The sequence below is a fragment of the Dipodomys merriami genome, unplaced genomic scaffold (genome assembly GCF_024711535.1).
Source record: "Dipodomys merriami isolate MVZ:Mamm:240054 unplaced genomic scaffold, mDipMer1.0.p SCAF_30, whole genome shotgun sequence".
Lineage (NCBI taxonomy): Eukaryota > Metazoa > Chordata > Mammalia > Rodentia > Heteromyidae > Dipodomys > Dipodomys merriami.
The window spans coordinates 20,112,803-20,132,191 of record NW_027204493.1 but is presented as its reverse complement, the minus strand read 5'-3'; the positions used below and the strand labels follow the sequence as shown (position 1 = coordinate 20,132,191).

General features: G+C 36.0%; 1 protein-coding gene across 2 annotated transcripts in view; it reads right to left on the bottom strand.

Moving 5' to 3' along the window:
• The window catches only part of Ipo11 (importin 11), a 131,216-nt gene that overhangs the window by 38,501 nt on the left and 73,326 nt on the right, over positions 1-19,389 (bottom strand). For both annotated transcript variants that reach the window (XM_070041251.1, XM_070041252.1), the window contains exons 22-26: positions 18,929-19,005; positions 9,508-9,587; positions 8,966-9,046; positions 2,211-2,306; positions 1,311-1,424 (exon numbers count right to left, since the gene is read on the bottom strand). In XM_070041251.1, the coding sequence (XP_069897352.1) occupies positions 1,311-1,424; positions 2,211-2,306; positions 8,966-9,046; positions 9,508-9,587; positions 18,929-19,005 (448 nt within the window). The remainder of the gene's footprint in view (positions 1-1,310; positions 1,425-2,210; positions 2,307-8,965; positions 9,047-9,507; positions 9,588-18,928; positions 19,006-19,389) is intronic.

Genomic DNA, 19,389 nt, shown 5'->3' with positions numbered 1-19,389 from the left:
AAGTATGAAGTATGGATCAAGCTATAAAGTGTTAAACTAGCCATGAGGCTTTAAGTTTACTCCCTAGTACTGGCAAGAAGGAGGAGAAAGGAGAAGGAAGGAAGAGTAAAGAGGGAGAAAGAAGGAAGAAGAGGGAGGAGAGAACGGTAGGAGAAAGATGAGGAGGAGAAAGACAAAGAAGAGGAAGAAAGAAACCCATCATACCCATAATCCCACCACTCTAGAGAAGGAAGCAATGAAGCTTGAGAGTTTGAGACCAGCTTCAGAGCTTCAAAGACAATTTAGACTACAATGAGACCTTGTCACAACAAAGAAAAGGGAAGGAAAATGGAAAAAGGAAAGAGGAAAGAAGAGGAGAAAAAAATTACAAATATATGCAAAAGAATTCCTAAGCCGGCACGTGTATCTCATGCCTGTAATCCTAGCTACTCAGAAGGCTGAGATCTCAGGATCACTGTTCAAAGCCAGCTCAGTGGTGCTGTGGCTCAAAGCAGTAGCCTTGATCAACAGAGCTCAGGGACAGTCCAGATCCTGAATTCAAGCCAGTCTCCTCTCTCTCTCTCTCTCTCTCTCTCTCTCTCTCTCTCTCTCTCTCTCTCTCTCTCTCTCTCTCTCTCTCTCTCTCTCTCTCCTCTCTCTCTCTCTCTCTCTCTCTCTCTCTCTCTCTCTCTCTCTCTCTCTCTCTCTCTCTCTCTCTCTCTCTCTCTCTCTCTCTCTCTCCCCTTTCTCCTCCTTCTTGCCAGTAGTAGGGAGTAAACTTAAAGCCTCATGGCTAGTTTAACACTTTATAGCTTGATCCATACTTCATACTTCTAGGCCAGCTTTTTTGCTGATGAACTGGAGATGGAGATGGAGATGGAGATGGAGATGGAGAGAGAGAGAGAGAGAGAGAGAGAGAGAGAGAGAGAGAGAGAGAGAGAGAGAGAGAGAGAGAGAGAGAGAGAGAGAGAGAGAGAGAGAGAGAGAGAGAGGAGCAGGAGAGAGAGAAAGAGGGGGGGAGAGAAATTCCTATTCCTGTCTCACATAATTTAGCAATTTAAAAACTGTAACCAAAAAACAATTAAAAATCCCATTTTATGGTTAGGCAAAATAATATTACCTATTTTGAATAGGAACAAAATATGAAACTTTCTACTGTGATTTAGATTTCTCTTCCTTTCTTCTATTCTCAATAATAGGTACAACTTAAATGATTAATTATTCAAATGCCTCAAAAGAACTTGAGTATTTCATCAACTATTTCCAGCTTATATACTTTTTCAAATTTATATTTAAATATTTCCTGAATTTAAGGAAATATGGGTTCTTACCTCCTGATTAAACTTATGTGCCATCTCATTAAGAAGTGAAGAAAAGAAACTAGTATTTTGTAGTAAGACACGACCCATAACTCCAAGATATGTGGACATCACTACAGGATATCTCTGTACAATTAAAACATACTACATGTAAAACTGTGTCAAGGTGCAAGAACAAACAAACCACTAATAAAGTATTAACAGAAATATAAAACAACATTCTCATTCATGTAGCTTCTCCTTAGGCTGATTCATCAATATTACCTGAGTTCTAAGCAAATGATAACTAAGTACAAGTGATACATGCATTATATGTGTATGTATTTACATGAATTTTATGTTATATATGTAATAAGCAGAAAAGAAGTACTATGTATCAATGGCATGCTTGTTTTATTCTGGCTACTCCTCTATACAATTAGATAAATTTTAAGAGCAGATGGACTGCAAAACAACCAGTGATCAGGCTTATGGGAGTGGCTCAAGTGGGCACATTGAAAAATTAACACGCAGCAAGTTCACTGTAGTGTCAGAAAAACAAACAAAAAAAAGTGTGCCAACAGTTTCATACATTCAATCTACAAAAATACTACATCTCCCACTCATATTCTCAACAGTGAGTTATTGGAATTAAATTATTAAACATCTTTCTACTTCAAACCAGAAGTACGTAAATACACATGCATGTGAGTAAAAGGCATGAGATATCAAAAAGAAGTTTATATTTTTCTGTGTAAGGGGAAAAAAAAGGCAAGTTTACATAACCATCCTGAAATTTACTTAATACAATAGGATCCAAATGATAATAGGTTTCCTTTTACATTTATCAATTAAAGATGGATAGTCTCCCTGGCAATGATAAATAATTAAAAATGAGAATAGGAGCCTACAGAATTACAAAAAAAGTCTTACCTCCCCTTCTATAATACCTCTGAAAACACAGGGTAGAATTGGTTGAAACATTTGGGGACCTAATACTGGATTCACTTTAAGGGCATTTTCCACAACCTAAAAACCAGAAAGACATTGATAATATTAAACAAGCAAGTCATTGCTTAATAGAAAACACAAAGAAAACAAAAATCAGTGAACTAAATTAAATATCATACACCAATGAAAACACTTGCAGGTATATAAGGTATACAGAATACTAACACTAGATACGTTTTTAAAAAATGATCTATAAAAACTGCAATTTGAGAACATTTGCAGAAAATTATATTTAATCACACTCTGATAACATGTAATATGCAATTAATGTAATTCTGATCCTTGTACCATAAACAAATAATCCGTAGAAAATGTTATGCTAACTGAAGCAGCAAAAGGATTTTGTGTGTGCGTGCGTGCGTGCGCGTGTGCGTGTGCGTGTGTGTGCGCGCGTGTGTGTGTGTGTCTGTCTGTCTGGATTGAGGTTTAAACTCAGAGTTTGAGCACTGCCCCTGAGCTTTTTCACTCAAGGCTACTAGCACCCTACCACTTCAGCCACAGCTCCAATTCAGCTTTTTGCTGTTTAACTGGAGATAGGCTTACTGGACTTTCCTGCCCAGGCTGGCTTTGAACTGCAAACCTCAGATTTCAGCCAACTGAGTAGCTAGGATTATAGGCAAGAATCACCAGCATCCAGCTAAAAGCATTGTTTTAAATAATTAAAAGGCAAATTACAACATAATGTTCGCTGTCAAAAAGTAAATATATACATTTATTAAGTTGCAAAGCATAATTATCATTATATAACTAGCCTTATGTATCTACGGTTACATAACAAAACTTGAAAGAGAAATTACTTTCACATTGGTGAGACGTCTCCTGTATAACTAAGATGAGCAAACATGAAATTCAATGTCGTGAGATTTGTTTTGTCACTTTTTTTCTTATTTATGTACATAGTATGGAAGAAAGTAGCAAGGAGAGCAAGGACAAAGTAATCAATGCTTCCAGCTGAATGATTTGAGGGGTAGGAAATAAAAGATACCATCAGAGCTGGATTTCCCTTCTGAATTTTAGCAGTGTGTCTCAGGATATCCTGTTTACTGTGCACAATCATTCTTCATGCTGAAAGGCTTTTAGTATCTCGTCTGCTCAGTATGGGACAATAGCATGTTCCAAACACTATGGTATGTTCCTGCATTTTGAAACACTTTCCAGCTAGAAAGCAGCACACCTGGTTGGTTAGCAACTTCTCTAACTTGAAGCAAGAAGTAAAGGAAATGTCCCTTAGCCAAAAACTATTAAGCATTGTGCTTTCCACTAAGAAATAGGGATTTTTAAAAACACCAATTGCTTACTAATAGCAAGAAGCTTTAAGAGTCAGAACAAAACTAAGTCTAACCTCAATGGTCAATTAAAAAAAAAAACAGAACTGAGAAGAAAATATATAAATATAGACAATAGGTAGACAAGCTGCTAGACTGAGTCCCAAAGGTAAATAAATGTCAGCAGTCAGTTTATCTATGAATAAAAAACAAGTGCATCTGCTGATTACTTAAACACAAATTTAACTCCACTCTCACCTTAAATCCCAGGATGAGTACAATATATGGATTTTAGGGGTCATGGAGATACAATTTTTAAAAGACCAGGGAATGAAAGATGGAAGTACAAAAGAAGTTAAAAAGGGAACTGATTCAATATGTCAAAAAAAAAAACAAAAAAAAAAGCTGAATCCTAAGGTAGCAATGAATCTCCTCAATATCTCTTTCTGAAAAAAAAAGACAGGAATTAGCAGAACCATCTACCTTTACACCTTTGTAAAGGTATAAAAGGAGAAGCTAAAACTTAAATTCTGAAAATAAAGAAACAGTAAAATAAGATTGGTTGCAAGTCTACCTACCTAAGAAACTAAAATGCCAAATATTTTCTAAACTTATCTGAACAAATGATTCTACCTACAAGAAAAGAATGTTCATGTGTTTTTCATACAGCCTAAGAGACTGCTTCTAAAACCAAAAAGGACAATCAATGTCATATATAATAAATTATAGTAAGCTACATTAAAGTAACATTGTATCACTTCAGAACATTAAGAAAAGCCATGCATATTTGGAGAATAAAGAGCTCAGAGGGGAGAGTCAATGTGATAACTAAAACCTGTCATTGTCAGAACTAGTTCAAGCTGGCTCACACAGAACTAGCTTGACCCTTAAATATGAAGTAATTTTCAAGAAACTGTAACCTTGTGTGGGGTAAACTGAAACTCAAAAAATCTCTGCTCTACTCAGAACTAAAACCCAGAACCCAAGTGCTTGTTGGTTGAGGTTCAGACTTTGGAGTAGGAAGTCCTTTGGGCATGCCAGCCTAAATAACGTGAGTTCTACAACTCTCCAAGTGCTGCTTGCCTCTTCCCAAGTATTTTCCACAACAAATGTAGCTTTGGAAAAGTACCTTTAAGAAAATTAACGAATATCTGATCTCATCTGTGTGAACACACTGAACTAAAACATATTACTGAATTCAGCTGGTGAGGAGGGAAGGAAAAAGGAACACAATTCACTGTATAACTAGTCTATGTAAACTAGTACACCACCAAAAAAATCAGTATGCAAGTTCCACAAAAAACTAAAAACCCATGACCCTGCTATACCACTCTTGGGCAAATATCTGAAGGACTGTAACTCAACATATAAAATAGGCCCAAAACATGCCCAAGAAATATGCCTGAATATTAATTGCAGCACTATTCATAACAGCCAACCTGTAATAGGATATGAAGTGGGCTCTATCATTCCGGTAATCCTAGCTATCAGAGGAACAAGAATTTCATAACTCAAAATAATATGTGTATATACATATAGACACATTTCAAATTAATGTTAACAATTTAGAGTATTTTTAGAAATATAATTGTATTCATCTAATTTGTTTCAAATCACAGAAGAAAGCCTATTTTTACTCTACACCATTTTACTCTAAATCATTTGCTCCCAAAGCAGACATACTGATCTTCCCAGCCAATTTTCCTAACATTGTAATTTTCTGCCTCAAATAACAAAGAAGGTACTTGCAGGTACTGTCAGAAATTAGTTTAATGGTGACATTTAGTCAAAAATATATTAAGAATGCTATGTAGCTAACTATATTAAGAAACAGTATCTGAGGGACATTAATGAGAATAATGAGCTAATATTAAACACTCATAACTATACTAGAGCTCTGAGAACAGGAAAATACTAAAAATTTTGAGTACTCTCAGCTTCAAATACAGACATAAGATAAAAACACCATTGTTCTAAAATACTTTTATAATAATAGCACAAGAATATTTATTCATGATAACTACCATATTTCTAGTATCATTCAACATCCACCTATTTACTAGTTAGACCAAATTTCTGAGATTTCAAACTAAACATGTAAATTCAGATACAGCAATATTTATATAATTTGTTATCTTAAACATTTATCAGACTCTCAATTTTTTTATGTGTGCCAGTTCTGGGGCTTGAACTCAGAACCTGGGTGCTGTCTCTGTGTATTTTTGCTCAAAGCTAACATTTTATCACTTGAGCCACAACTCCACTTGCAGCTTTATTGGTAGAGATGAGAGTTTCACAGACTTTCCTGCTTGGGTGGGCTTATGGTGGCAATCCTCAGATCTCAGCCTCCTGAATAGCTAGGATTACAAGTGTGAGCCATTAGCAAATGGCAGATTCTCAATTTTTAATTCAAGTATATATATCATATTAATAACCTGCTGGCGGTATACTTAGAGAAAAAGGCTTATTCTGCAACTTTTTAAAAACATGCTAAAAATATTTTATCATACATTTGGATTATGACTGATCTATGCTGAATCACTTCACAAAGGAAGTTAGGGACATTGTATTCACAAACCGACATGTTAAATTGAAAACTCTTCATATAACTATATAATAATAATAATAAAAATAATAATAATAAGGCCAGGCACCAGTGGCTTATGCCTGTAATCCCAGCTACTCAGGGGGCTGAGATCTGAGGGTCACAGTTCAAAACCAGCCTGGACGGGAAAAGTCCATGAGACCCTTATCTCCAATTAACCCTAGAAAATCGGAAGTGGTGCTGGGCTCAAAGTGGCAGAGTGGTAGCCTTGAGGGGAAAAGCTCAGGGACTGTTCCCAAATCCTGAATTCAAGACCCATGACTGACAAGAAAAAAAAAAAAATTACAAGAAAAAAATACAAGAAAAAAAAAGGTCTCTGAGGGAGATAAGCACCACTGTGTGTGCGTGTGTGCGTGTGTGTGTGTGAAAAAAATACAAGAAAAAAAAAGGTCTCTGAGGGAGATAAGCACCACTGTGTGTGTGCGTGCGTGCGTGCGTGCGTGCGTGCGTGTGTGTGTGTGTGTGTGTGTGTGTGTGTGTACACTGGTACTGAGATTTGAACTAGGCCTACCTTTTTGTTTTGGTCTTTTTTCTCTGCCACTTGAGTTATACCTCCATTTACAGTTTTTTATCTATGAGACTTAACCAGATATAAATTAACAGTTGGCATAGACTTTTCTGCCTAGGCTAGCTTCAAACTTTGATCTTCATATCTCAGCCTACTGAATAGCTAGGATTACAGGTGTGAGGAATCAGCATCTCACAAAAATATACCTTTGTTACTTATATTATTAAGGACATCTAACATCTAACTTTGAAATTTATTATAATAATTTTTAATTGTGCTACTCTGAGAAGTGAAAAATACATAAAATTAATTTTAAAGTGCCAGTTGAGATACAGTTTTTAATAATATGTTACCATTGCATAAATCATTTATTTTTAAAAGCTAACTGCATGTACTGTTCATTTTAAAGAAGCTCTTATTTAGGAAAACTGTCAGTTAGATCAATTTACTTTAGTTTTCTACAAACAAAGATCTCCCAACCAAATAAATTAGTATAACTATATATTAGCATGTTTCATCCCAAAGGCAGACTCTGCATGCATACACACACACACACACACACACACACACACACACACACACACACACACACACACACACACACACACACACACACACACACACACACACACACACACACACACACACACACACATACACAGGCTAAAATGGAGGAAGTAGGTAATGGTAACATTCTCATTTTACAAATGGAATGTGAGAAAGAACACTTGTCCACCTCACAGAGCTATAAAGTAGCTAATATTCTAACCTGCAGTCTCTATCAATTCATAGGCTTACTTGATATGCTAGTATTCCCCCCATTTTGTGAGACTATAATTAAAAACAAGTAGCAAGAAGAAAAATGTATTCTTCTTAGAACATCTTTCTCATTTTTGATGGAAGTTTTAATTGTAATATTTCATAAACCATCTTTCAAAAATATTAGTCAGTTACAAAAAGGATCTTGATTCTAATTTAGAGAGTGTTTAAATATGGCAGAGGACTTCAAATATTACATAACATATTGTTAGAAATTACTTAATGTTCCAGGTACCAACTGCTCAGGACTATAATTCCAGCTAGCTACCAGGCTGGGATTGAGGCTGAGAATGAGGATTATAGTTTGAAGCTAGCTAAGGTAGACAAATCTTGGAGTCCAAAAAGTCAGAAGTAGAGGCATGACCCAAGTAGTACACCCAGCCATGAAGGAAAAAGCAAAGGGAGAATTGAGGCCCTGAGTTCAAGCCTCAGTTCCAGCACACATGTGTATATATATGAGCACACACAAACATACACAACACACCCTCCCACACACCACTTAATACAATTCCTTATATAATAAATGAGGGAACTAAAGTCCAGAATGTACTCAAGAGTTTTAGAGGCAGCACAGCTCAGCTCAAAAGCCAAGGCAAGTACAAGCAGAGCATAACAAAATAAACTATTAGTATGCTAAAATTTCATTTCCACTGGATATACACTATTTAAAATAAAATCTATTAGATTTTCTGACTTTCAATCCACTATGTGAATTTATAATATACATGTACTACTATTTCTATCCTTAATATACAGACATAATAAAGATATATGAAACTATAGGTGAATAGGTTCTAAATTAAATATAGTCTCAACAAACTTGGGACTCTAACTTTATTTGATAATCAAAACTACAAAATTATACAATTAAAAATTGATCCACAAAGCAGACTAACAAATTGAAGAGGCAAGAAGTTTTGGGGCTATTTGTTAAAATGATTTCATATAGCTGATACACAGTGAGGTATGAGGACTAGGAGCAACCTAATCATTTAGTTTTAGAGATCAGATTTCCAGATAAGGTATATGCACATTCAAAATTGAACCCTACATTGCATAGGTATTAAGCCATTCAAATATTACTAAAAGAAAATCCTGCCAGGTGCCAGTGGCTCACATCTGTAATCCTAGCTACTCAGGAGGCTGATATCTGAGGATCATGGTTCAAAACCAGCTCGGGCAGGAGAGTCCATGAGACTCTTATCGCCAATAAAACACTCAGAAAACCGGAACTGGTGCTGTGGCTCAAGCAATAAAGCACTGGTCTTCAGCTCAAGAGCTGAAGGCCAAAAAAAAATAAAGAAAGAAAAAAGAAAAGAAAATCCTCTCCACTACAACATCAACTCCTCTCTTTACCAACCTCCTACCTCCATATGAAGGTCCAGTTCTACAAAACAAAACAAAACAAACAAACCTCAAAGATAATAAATTTAACAGATGATTCTTTTATGGTCTGTTGGTGATAAAAAGATAACAATACCTTGAGCACTTGAACTTGGCCTTCTGTAGTAATTTCCTGTAAGAGTTCACAAAAGGACTGACAAAGACCTATTGCATATGTCTGAAATTCAATCAAAAGTCAAATATATACATTAGAATCTATAACATAAAGAAAGGATAAAATTTAACTTTGGACTTATATAATTTATGTGATATATATATATATATATATAGAAAGATAGAAAGATAGATATTAAAGGTGTAAACACATAGTTTAAGTTAGAATTTCTGGTAATAGTTAAAAGCTAAACAAAAAGACTGAAATTAACAAAAATAATTCGCTGGTAAATTGTGCTTTTAAGGAAAGATATATTTATAAACTTAGTACTTTCTGCATTAAATAAAATGGAACTGCATGCTGATCACATCTGCCCAGGAGTACGGAATGCTCAGTAAGAATCCATCCCCTACTTCAAAATAACAAATCAATCTACAATTCTGAAAAGGCATCTCTTAATTTTAAACAAACACCAAAATAAGGACCATACAATATCTTACAATGCAAAAGTAACTCCAACTTACCTGTAAGAATTCTGTTGATGATAAAAAGATATAACCATTGATGATCTTAAAGCAAGTTCTGAGATTGTCTGAACTTAGTTCTGTAAAAACAGTAATAATGAAAAAAAATGACAAAATAAACTCATTGAAGTCACTGTTAAAAATTAGTTTCCCGTAGGTTCTCAAACATGTTTTCTTAACACTTCCTACTGTTTCTCTGTAACAGTTTGCTATTATATATTATGAATCAGTACATAAATATTAAGTATTACAAACATTATATATTGGTTTATTATTATTATTTTTTGGGGGGGTCCGGTCGTGGAGCCTGAACTCTGGGCCTGGGTGCTGTCCCTCAGCTCTTCAGCTCAAGGCTAGCACTCTACCACTTGAGCCACAGCGCCACGTCCGGCTTTTTTTCTTTTTGCTTATGTGGTGCTGAGGAATCGAACCCAGGGCCTCATGCTTGCAAGGCAAGCGCTCTACCACTGAGCTATCTTCCTAGCCCTATATTGGTTTATTATTAATGATCACTGCATGTTACTCCCATAGTTTATAACTTTTGATTATAGGAATTATCTATCATATTTTCTAAATATTGAATTCTCATTGCAGTTTTTCTTTATAGCCTACATGTGAGTTAGGATTCTCTGAAGTATTCAAATATCAGAGTATCTGTGTCTCTAGTTCAACAGAATTTATTTTTTAATTGTGATCCCCTTAATTTGTGATTGAATTAAAAATATTTGCAACATGTAATTAAAAAAATAGTTTAAATGAAGTGATTCATTTTAGTTTAAACTGAGTTACAAACCGGGTACTATAAACCTGGATACTCAAGAGGCTGAGATCTGAGGGTTGCAGTTTGAAGCCAGCTGGAACATAAAAGTTCCTGAGACTCTTATTTCCAGTTAACCACCAAAAAGTCAGAAGTAAAGATGTGGCTCAAGTGGAAAAGTGCTGGCCTTGGGCAAAAAGATTAGGCAACTGTGCTCAGGCCCCAGCACCAGCACAAAAACAAAAAAGCAAAACAAAACAAAAACACCTAAATTACAGACAAGCATGGTAGAAAATACCTGTGATCCCAGCACTCAGAATGCTAACTGATTTCAGTTTGAGGCCAGCATGGGCTTGATAACACTGTTCCAAAACAAATAAACAGCAACAACAACAACAAAGTAAGGTGCCAGTGGCTCTAGTCGCTAATCCTAACTACTCAGGAGCATGTGACCTGATGATGGATGGTTTTGAAACCAGCCCCAGAGAGACAAACTCCTAAGACTCTATCTCCAATTAACCAGCAAAAGGGGTGACTCTAATGATAAGTTGATATGTTGATGAAATCCAATTTTACCTCTCATCCAAAAATAAAGTACAAAGCATACATTAATGATGCAAGAGTATACAGTATGCAAGAGTATAATCAAAACATGATTAAAACCTACTATTCTCTGACACAAATCTTTTAGAAAGTCTATTTCAATAGGACTGATAAAAACTTTTTCTGACCCCAGTTAGAATGGCTATAATCAAGAACTCTAATAACAACAGATGCTGGAGGGGATGTGGACAGAAGGGAACCTTACTGCATTGTTGGTGGGAGTGTAAACTTGTTCAACCACTTTGGAAAGTAGTATGGAGGTTCCTCAAAAGACTCCACATTGAGCTTCCCTATGACCCAGCAATCCCCCTTCTGGGCATTTACCCAAATGATCAGAAACAAGATCATACTAAAGCTACTGGCACAACTATGTTTATTGCAGCATTATTTACCATAGCTAAGATATGGAACCAACCCAGATGCCCCTCAGTAGATGAATGGATCAAGAAAATGTGGTATATATATACACAATGGAATTCTATGCCTCCATCAGAAAGAATGACATTGCCCCATTTGTTAGGAAATGGAAAGGCTTGGAAAAAAATTATATTAAGTGAAGTAAGCCAGGCCCAAAGAAACATAGGCCCCATGGTTTCCCTTATTTGTAATAACTAGTATATGTCTGAGACAAGCAGAAAATGCCAGATATGTTGATGTTAGGTGAAATGAACCCCAAGGTAAGTATTCAAATGTTTTTTACTTTCATGCGATTGTTTCTAACATATTTATAAGATGATTTCTTTGTTGCTTTGTATGTCCCTCCCCCACAATATAACCCCTGCTTTCACTGTATTTGATGTTGGTATAATTTGTGGAGGGGAAGGGGAAAAACAAATTGTTTAAATAGGGATACAGGTGGACCCATTCCAACAATGAGATGTACAAGTCGTTATGTCGAAAATGAACTTTACAACTTTGGCCGGGGGGGGGGGGGGGGGGGGATATGGGAAGGGATAGGAAGGGGAAACAAAGGAGGAAGCAGCAATGCTTGATAAGAAATGTACTCATTATCTTGATCATGTAATTGTAACTCCTCTGTACGGTATTTTCATAATAAAAAATTGAAAAAAAAAGAAAAAAAAAACTTTTTCTGGCAAAATACACTGGCCCTGACCTTGGCTTCATAATTTATAACATAAAGGAAATTAATAGGTATTCTATTCAGATGTAAATTTTCAGCTCATGTGCATTAAAGAATGACAATTCTATGCCTAACTCAAAATATCACTTAGGACATTCCTATACATTATACTAACTTTTACAGAGAGAGGGGACATAGAAAGCCAATAACAAAAACATGCTGAAGTAAGAAGTCTTAACAAGCAAAAAAGATCAGATAAGATGATGTTAAGCGAAATGAACCCTAAGATAGGGACACAAGTAGTTTTTTTCTTCCTTGATATTGTTTCTAACGTTATTTATAAGGTACCATGTGATTTTTTTTTGGTTGCTTTGTAATGTCCCTCCCCCATGGTATAACCCCTGTTTTCACTGTATTTGATGTTGGTATAATTTGGGGAGAGGAAGGGAAAAACCAAAATGTTTAAATAGGGATACAGATTGACCCATTGTAACAAGGAGATGTACAAGATGTTATGTCAAAAAATGAACTTTACAATTTAGGCGGGGTTGGGAGTGGTAGTTGAGGAGGTGGAAGGGAAGGGATGGGAGGGGATAAACAAAGGAGAAGGCAACAATGCTGGATAAGAAATGTACTCATTACCTTGCTCAAGTAATTGTAACCCCTCTGTACAGTATTTTCACAATAAATAACTTATTTAAAAAAGGAGGACGTCTTTATATTGAATAAAGTTATCCTTCTGAAAAATTCAGACTTAGCTTTTTCTCCTCAAGGAAATGTCTGGTAGGTCTAGATTTTTATATGTTTTTGCAGACCAACAATGAACCACTCACTACTGGCCAAGCACTGTGATAAGCCAGGCATGCAGTCTATAATTTGGGAGTCAAGAATGGCTTTACTTGGGTATGTCAGGGAATGGAATTTTGAAATCACTGCCAAATAAAATGTCAGCAAAATCTATACTGAAAGAATTGTTTACCAAGAACTAACTTTTAAAAATTATAGCATTCGGGCTGAGAAGGTGGCTCAGTGGTAGAGCGCTTGCCTTGCATGCCTCAGGCCCTGGGTTCGATTCCTCAGCACCACATAGCAAAAAGAAAAAAGCCAGAAGTGGCGCTGTGGCTCAAGTGGTAGAGCACTAGCCTTGAGCTGAAGAGCTGAGGGACAGCGCCCAGGCCCAGAGTTCACAGGCCCCACGACCGGACCCCCCCCCAAAAAAAATTATAGTATTCACAATTTTATACAGATATCTTTAAACTCCTGGACCAATCTGTACAAATACCAGGATGATTAAGTTATTTCATACTGCTTTCTTTCCATACCTTAAACCATGCCCAGGATAGCTTTTACTAGATTGTTTTTGAAAATAGCATCATTAACAAATAATACTAATACTGAAAATGCCCTAAGACAAAAATTAATTTGTTTTTAGATATTCAACATTTTCCATTACAGCTGTAAATTACTAGCAAGACCCTAAAGGAAAAGCACACAAGTGATTTATATTTACTTTCATATACAGTGAATAATTTTTATCAATGATTCTATCAATGGGAATTTTGTCCCTCAGAAAGATCCATGGCAATATATGAAAACTGTTTTGTTCATCAGCAGTAGCATCTGGTCAATACAAGACAGGAGTATTATGAAATATCCTACCGTGAACAGAAAAGCCTCTCAAAACAAACGAAATGTAAAAAAGCCAAGATGGAAGGAAAACCTCTGACTTAAGTGACTGAATTTTTCTTTATTCTAGGAGCTCTATGGTAAGCCTTTCACTTAACAAAGTACCTAGACCTGCTTTATGTAAATATGTTGCCTATTAATCTGTTAGCTGTTTTAATCTGCTCCTTATGTACTTCGCTATTTAAGTATTTTCATTTTACTATTGTTTTAAATTTGTGTAAAGGAGTAGAGAATGGATAAATTACTGAATTACACTAGATTTATTAAGAATCATTTTTAATAAGTTTTTTATTGTGAAAATACCATACAGAGGAGTTACAGTTACATGAGCAAGGTAATGATTACATTTCCTATCAATCATTGTTCGCTTTCTTCTTTGATTTTCCCCTACCATCCCTTCCCTCCCACTTCCTCAACTTCCACCCTTCCACCCAACCCCTGCCTAAATTGTAAAGTTTATTTTTCAACATAGTGTCTTGTACATCTCCTTGTTACAATGGGTCAGCCTGTATCCCTATTTAAACATTGTGTTTTTTCCCTTCCCCTCCCCAAATTATACCAACATCAAACACAGTGAAAACAGGGGTTATACTATGGGGAAGGGACATACAAAGCAACAAAAATATCACAAGAAAGAAAAAACCACTTGTGTCGCTATCTTGGGGTCTATTTCTCTTAATATCATCTTATATGGTCTTATGTATATAGCTTTTGCCCTTTTCTGCTTGCCTCAAACATATACTATTTATTGCAAATAAGAGAAACCATGGGACCTATGTTTCTTTGGGCCTGGCTTACTTCACTTAATATAATTTTTTCCAAGTCTTTCCATTTTCTAACAAATGGGCGATGTTATTCTTTCTAGTGGAGGCACAGAATTCCACTGTGTGTGTATGCATGTATATACACCACATTTTCTTGATCCATTCATCTACTGAACGGCATCTGTGTTGGTTCTATATCTCAATTATGGTGAATAATGCTACAATAAACATAGTTGTGCTAGTAGCTTTAGTATGGTCTTGTTTGTGATCATTTGGGTAAATGCCCAAAAGTGGGATTGCTGGGTCACAGAGGAGCTCTATGTGGAGTCTTTTGAGGAACCTCCATACTACTTTCCAAAGTGGTTGAACAAGTTTACACTCCCACCATAAGTGCAATAGAGTTCCCTTCTGTCCACATCCCCTCCAGCATCTGTTGTTATTAGAGTTCTTGATTATAGCCATTCTACCCGGGGTGAAGTGGAATCTCAATGCTGGTTTGATTTGCATTTCTTTTAAGGAATCACCTTAATTTTTAAACCATATCATTATGCAATGCTTTATTTTTAGAAATGCAACTGTAACCTTTTTCTTCTATTTTAAAATTCTAGTGAAATCTGAAGACTAAAATGTCTGAAATTACCTCGTCATGAGTACATGACCCAAAAAGTTTGCCATTCAAACAACATTAAGCTTGTAATTTAGAACACAGACAAAAACCAACCACATATAAACCCTGTAAGCAATAACAATAGTAAGTAAATTAACATTGTAAAATTGATTTAAAGGAAAAGCATTAGAGAAAAAATAATGTTTCTTTTAGGAATAGTTCCCGATTCTATTTAAATTTTGTCAGATTCAATTTACATTTAAGGAAAAATTGGCTAACCTGTCATAGCCATATATCTTGAAGTGTTTAACATAGCTTGTTTTATATATTTTACATTAAAATAAGAAACCTCCTGTTAATAGCTTTATATCTGTTAGAGGGGAAAAAGTGTCATGTATTAAATAACTGAAAATCACTAATCTAATAATAAAGAATATATTTTAAGTCATCTTCAAACTGAGTATTCATTTGACACATACCCCTAAAAGACTAAACCAAATATCCTGGATGTATTCATGTATAACCTAGAATTAGCCTACAAACCTATAAGTAAACACATAGGGAGGAATGCAAGTGTTTACAAATGTATTAACTGAAATATGGTTAATTTAAGAAAGAACTGAAACAGTGTAATTCTTTAGAAAGGCAAAGTCAAAGCCCCCAAAAAACAAACACTAGGAAATAAGTACTTACAAGGGGTGAGGTTGGGACCATAAGAGAGGGGTAGAACAATGAAGAGGAGAAGGGGGGAAAATGCAGTCAAGATTGCAATGTATATAATACAAAATTAAGAAAACTATGGGCTGGGAAGGTGGCTCAGTGGTAGAGTGCTTGCCTTGCATGCATGAGGCCCTGGGTTAGATTCCTCAGCACAACATAAGCAAAAAGAAAAAAGCTGGGAGTGGCACTGTGGCTCAAGTGGTAGAGCGCTGGCCCAGAGTTCAGGCCCCACGACTGGACCAATAAAAACAAAATTAAGAAAAGTAAGGGAGCCAGGCATGGGTGGCTCACACCTGTAATCCTAGCTGGTCAGAAGGTTGAGATCTGAGGATCATGGTTCAAAACCAGCCCAGGAAGGAATGACCATGAGAGTCCTATCTCCAATTTACCACTCAAAAACCAGAAGTGGCTCAAGCAGTAGAGCGCTCGCCTTTAGCTGAAGAGCTGAGGGACAGTGCCCAAGCCCAGAGTTCAAGCCCCACGACCGACAAAAAAAAAAAAAAGAAAAGAAAAGAAAAGAAAAAAAGAAAAGTAAGGGAAGGGGTGGGTAGAGAGGGGTGGGTCAAATGTTGAAAGGGATGGTACATTTTATTCATAAACTGCTTTGTTAAATTGCAATCCCTGTGTACAACTACATAAAGAAAATAAAAAAGGTATTAAAAACATCTGAAATTGTATGTATATAAAATGCTTCCTGGCAAATGATAACAATTACTGAAACAACACTCAAAAATCAAGTTAACACTGATACTAAGATAAACATACATAGATGTGATTTATAATTTTTAAAGTAAATATATATACAAATATACATGCCACAATGAAGAGGGGAGGGAACAGACAGACAGACAGGCAGGCAGGCAGACAGACAGACAGACAGACAGACAGAGAAGGAAAGAAGAAGGGGAAGAAAGGAGAAAGGATGCCTCAAAAAAATATTAAGAATTAATCACATTATCTGGACACTAAGATAATCAAACAAACGATGATGAGATTTTCATTGTTAAGGTACAACTGTGTCTTAATCCTTATTTGCTAATAATTCCAAAGAGTGGCTCTGCTTTTTCAATGTGCTGATAAACCTTAGTAATAATTTTGCACACGATAAAATTTCTCAGTACAATTAAGTTCTCAAAATATACTCAGATATTGTTATTAATAATTACATATTTTTTTCTCTTGTATTTTTCTACATAAATGCCTGCTCAGTATAACACTAAACTATTCAGCTAACATCAAAGTTTTAAAATACTTCATTGATGGGACCCCTAGATGCGAACATAAATTGATACTGAAAATAGTTTATGAATAAGCAATAAGCAGGTAACATTTTGCAGGTTGAAAAAGAATAACAAAGCAGTTAGTTTGCACTGTGTATAATTTTTTAAATAAGCCAAATTTAGGTGTGAAGCTGTACTGGCAAACTCTCATATGAAACAACTCTATAATCAAAGTATTGTTTAAAAATCAAAAATTTAAGGCTTGGGATATAGTCAGGGGAAGAGCATAAAATAGTAAAGCCCTGGGCATAAACCCAGCACCACAAGGGTGTGAGGTGTGTCAGGGGAGGGAATTAAGTTATTATATAATTGAGAATAGTAGCTAATACACAAAATAAAAAAGTAATGATTATTATCTACCATCAGAACACTTACTTAGAAAACAATCTAGTTAAACCTCAAAAGGATTTAGTACCCAGTACAAAGGATGGTAAAGGAAAACAAAGGAGGAGACAACATGTACTCATTACCTTGCTCCTGTAATTGTAATCCCTGTGTATGGTATTTCACAATAAATACATTTTTTTAAAAAAGGTGTTTGCTCAAATATCTTAGGAGGAGGAGTGGAGTACCAAGATGCATTCCTATAATCTCAGCTATTCCAAAGGTAGAGAGATAGGAGTATCACAGTTCCAAGTCAGCCTATGACAAAGGGCAGGACCCTATCTAAAAAATAACCAAAGTAAGTTGGGTGTCAGTGGCTCATGCCTATAATCCTAGTTACTCAAGAGGTTGATATATGAGGATTGAGGTTCTAAGCCAGCCCAGGCAGAAAAAGTCCATGAGACTCCTATTGCTTTTCCCCCAGAGAAGCTGAAAGTGGAACTCTGGCTCAACTGGTAAAGTACTAGCCTTCAGCAAAAGGAGATCAGGGATAGCATCTAGGCCCTAAAATGAAACCCCAGGACTGACACCAAAACAAAACAAAATAACCTAAAAAGGACTGGAGTTATGACTCAAATAGTACAATGCCGACTTAAGCAAGCATGAGGCTGTGAAGTCAATCACAGTACTGCTAAGGGGAAAAAAAAAAAGGAGCAGTGGCATGTTTTATGTGGTAGAGCTATTGTCTAGCACACTACAGGCTCTGACTTCAAACAACAAACAAAAAAAATTAAATAGCAGGGGCTGGGAAGGTGGCTCAGTGGTAGAGTGCTTGCCTTGCATGCATGAGGCCCTGGGTTCAATTCCTTAGCATCACATAAGCAAAAAGAAAAAAGCCAGAAGTGGCGTGTGAGTGCTAGCCTTGAACTGAAGAGATGAGGGACAGCGCCCAGGCCCAGAGTTCAGGCCCCACAACCGGACCCCCCCCCCAAAAAAAATAAATAAATAGCAGCTTGAAGACTTAGTGAAAGAACAAACATGTGTGTATAGTGGGGGTGGAGAAGCGGAGTGATCCATTAAGCTTTCCTATTATATAGTTCATTCATAAATAGTATTTAAAACTACATACATCCATATTTATATACATTCATAAACATACATATATCTTTTCTAATATCCCATTTCAGTGGTTCCTTGGCAAATACAGAAGTATATACAAAACTTATTTTTGAAAAATTAGTAGCACAAAATTCCTCTGTAAAACAAATTGGATAAAACCATAATGTCCAGAAGCAGTTTTATACTTTTTAATCAGAATATAGAACTCCTCAAACAAATTTTAGCAGAAAAGATCAAGCTTAATCTGTAATCAATCTCTTAAGATATTTTTGTTTTTATTACAAAATTTCTACCAGGACCAAGATTTTTATTCCAAAAGATTACACTGAAAACTTTAGAAACTATATTAAAAAAAAAACTACTCAAATTACTTGACAATCCCAAGGACTTTTATAAAAATGGAAGGTAGAATTTAAAGTTAGCTACAATAGCCCCAAAGTTTATATTAAAGACATCAGTAGTTTATGCTTTTACACATACCAAGAAGTGGTGACATATTCTGAAATATCCGAAGCAACTCTGGTGTAATACAAGGGCTGTTTTCCAATGTAACTAACCTAGGAAGAAAAAAACATGATAATTCACCTTCAATGCCTTAATGCCATTAACACATAGACATAAAATATAGAAAAGTCTTACCTAAGGGAGAAAAAAGGGACAATACTGAGACTAAAACAATAGCATCAAGGAAACCAGGGAGGGCTGGGAATGTGGCTTAGTGGTAGAGTGCTTGCCTAGCATGCATGAAGCCCTGGGTTCCACTCCTTTGTACACATAAACAGAAAAAAGCCAGAAGTGGTGCTGTGACTCAAGTGGTTGAGTGCTAGCCTTGAGCAAAAAGAAGCTCAGGGACAGTGCCCAGGCCCTCAGTTTAAGCCCCAGGACTGGCCAAAAACAAAATAAAAAAGAAAGGGGGGGAGAGGGAGGAAGCTGTTCAAAAT